The sequence below is a fragment of the Spermophilus citellus genome (genome assembly GCF_964194105.1).
Source record: "Spermophilus citellus genome assembly, chromosome: X".
In the NCBI taxonomy this organism is placed as follows: Eukaryota; Metazoa; Chordata; class Mammalia; order Rodentia; family Sciuridae; genus Spermophilus; species Spermophilus citellus.
In genome coordinates this window covers 132,580,956-132,582,845 of record NC_138190.1, presented here as the reverse complement: position 1 = coordinate 132,582,845, position 1,890 = coordinate 132,580,956, and the positions used below count along the sequence as shown (strand labels likewise).

Here is a 1,890-nt window from a genome sequence, read left to right as displayed (position 1 = left end):
GAGACCAAAAAAACTCTAATAAGACAGTGTGGGAGACGCGCTAGGAGCCCGCGCGCACGCGCTAGCAGTAGAGACGGACGAGTGGAAATCAGAGACCGTGAAAGAGTCCGGCAGAGAGACCCTGAGAGCTGGGGAAGGGGTCAGAGAAATTGCCCTGGCTGGGGCTGTGACCGCTCAGGGAGCTGAGGGAGGGATCCTGCTGGACTTAGAGCGTTCTCTGGGCAAGGGACTAACCCCGCCCGCATGTTTTTTTCATTCCCAGCAAAAACACTGTGTGCGGTCTTTACACCCCTTCGCTGCCCACCGGTGACTTCACTGGCCCTGCACCCTATCTTGCGCCTGCCTGCAATCGCCATGACATCCCCTTGTCCCAACAGCACGCGGGAGAGCAACAACAGCCAAGCGTGCATGCCCCTGTCCAAAATGCCTATTAGCCTGGCTCACGGCATCATCCGCTCGACCGTGCTGCTCGTCTTCCTCACGGTCTCCTTCATTGGCAATGTAGTGCTGGCGCTGGTGTTGCAGCGCAAGCCGCAGTTGCTGCAGGTGACCAACCGCTTCATCTTTAACCTCCTCGTCACCGACCTGCTGCAAATTTCTCTCGTTGCCCCCTGGGTGGTGGCCACCTCTGTGCCTCTCTTCTGGCCCCTTAACAGTCACTTCTGCACAGCCCTGGTTAGCCTCACCCACCTGTTCGCTTTCGCCAGTGTCAACACCATTGTTGTGGTGTCCATAGATCGCTATCTGTCCATCATTCACCCTCTCTCCTACCCATCCAAGATGACCCATCGTCGTGGTTACATGCTTCTCTATGGCACCTGGATCGTGGCCATCTTGCAGAGCACACCCCCACTCTATGGCTGGGGTCAGGCTGCCTTTGATGAGCGCAATGCCCTCTGCTCCATGATCTGGGGGGCCAGCCCGAGCTACACAATTCTCAGTGTGGTGTCCTTCATCGTCATTCCACTGGTTGTCATGATTGCCTGCTACTCCGTGGTGTTTGGTGCAGCCCGTCGGCAGCATGCTCTGCTGTACAACAAGAGCCACAGCTTGGAGGTGCGGGTCAAGGACTGCGTGGAGAATGAGGATGAACGGGGAGGAAAGAAGAAGGATGAGTTCCAGGATGAGAGCGAGGTCCACGGCCAGGATGAAGGTGTGGTCAAGGCCAAGGAGGGCAGCGTGGAGGCCAGTGTGGACCCCATGGAAGCCAAGGACAGCAGCCTGAAGGCCAAGGAAGGAAATGTGGAGATCATTGAGGGTATCATGGAGGCCCAGGGCACCGAGTTGGTCAGTGACAGCCGAATGAAGGGTAAGGAAGTTGGCACCAACGTTGAGGAGAGCAGCATGAAGGCAGACAAGGGCCGTGTAGAGGTCAGCCAGTGCAACATCGACTTGGGTGAAGATGACCTGGAGTTTGGGGAGGATGACATCCATTTCAGTGAGGATGATGTCGAAGCAGTGAACATCCCAGAGAGCCTCCCACCCAGCCGGCGAAACAGCAACAGCCACCCTCCTCTGCCCAGGTGCTATGAGTGCAAAGCTGCTAAAGTGATCTTCCTCATCATTTTCTCCTACGTGCTATCTCTGGGGCCCTACTGCTTTCTAGCAGTCCTGGCTGTGTGGGTGGATGTCCAAACCAAGGTGCCCCAGTGGGTGATAACCATAATAATCTGGCTCTTCTTTCTGCAGTGCTGTATCCATCCCTACATTTATGGCTACATGCACAAGACCATCAAGAAGGAAATCCAGGATATGCTGAAGAAGTTCTTCTGCAAGGAAAAGCCCCCCAAAGAAGACAGCCACCCAGACCTACCTGGAACCGAAGCTGGCACAGAGGGTGGCACCGAAGGCAAGATTGTCCCTTCCCACGATTCTGCTACTTCGCCTTGA

The 1,890-nt window shown here is 55.8% G+C and overlaps 1 protein-coding gene across 1 annotated transcript; it reads left to right on the top strand.

Moving 5' to 3' along the window:
- Positions 1-348: 348 nt before the first annotated feature.
- GPR101 (G protein-coupled receptor 101) lies at positions 349-1,890 on the top strand (the record flags this gene model as incomplete). The annotated part of the gene is made up of 1 exon (XM_081277027.1): positions 349-1,890. The coding sequence occupies exon 1, from the start codon at positions 355-357 to the stop codon at positions 1,888-1,890; it is 1,536 nt and encodes a 511-aa protein (XP_081133153.1). The 5' UTR covers positions 349-354.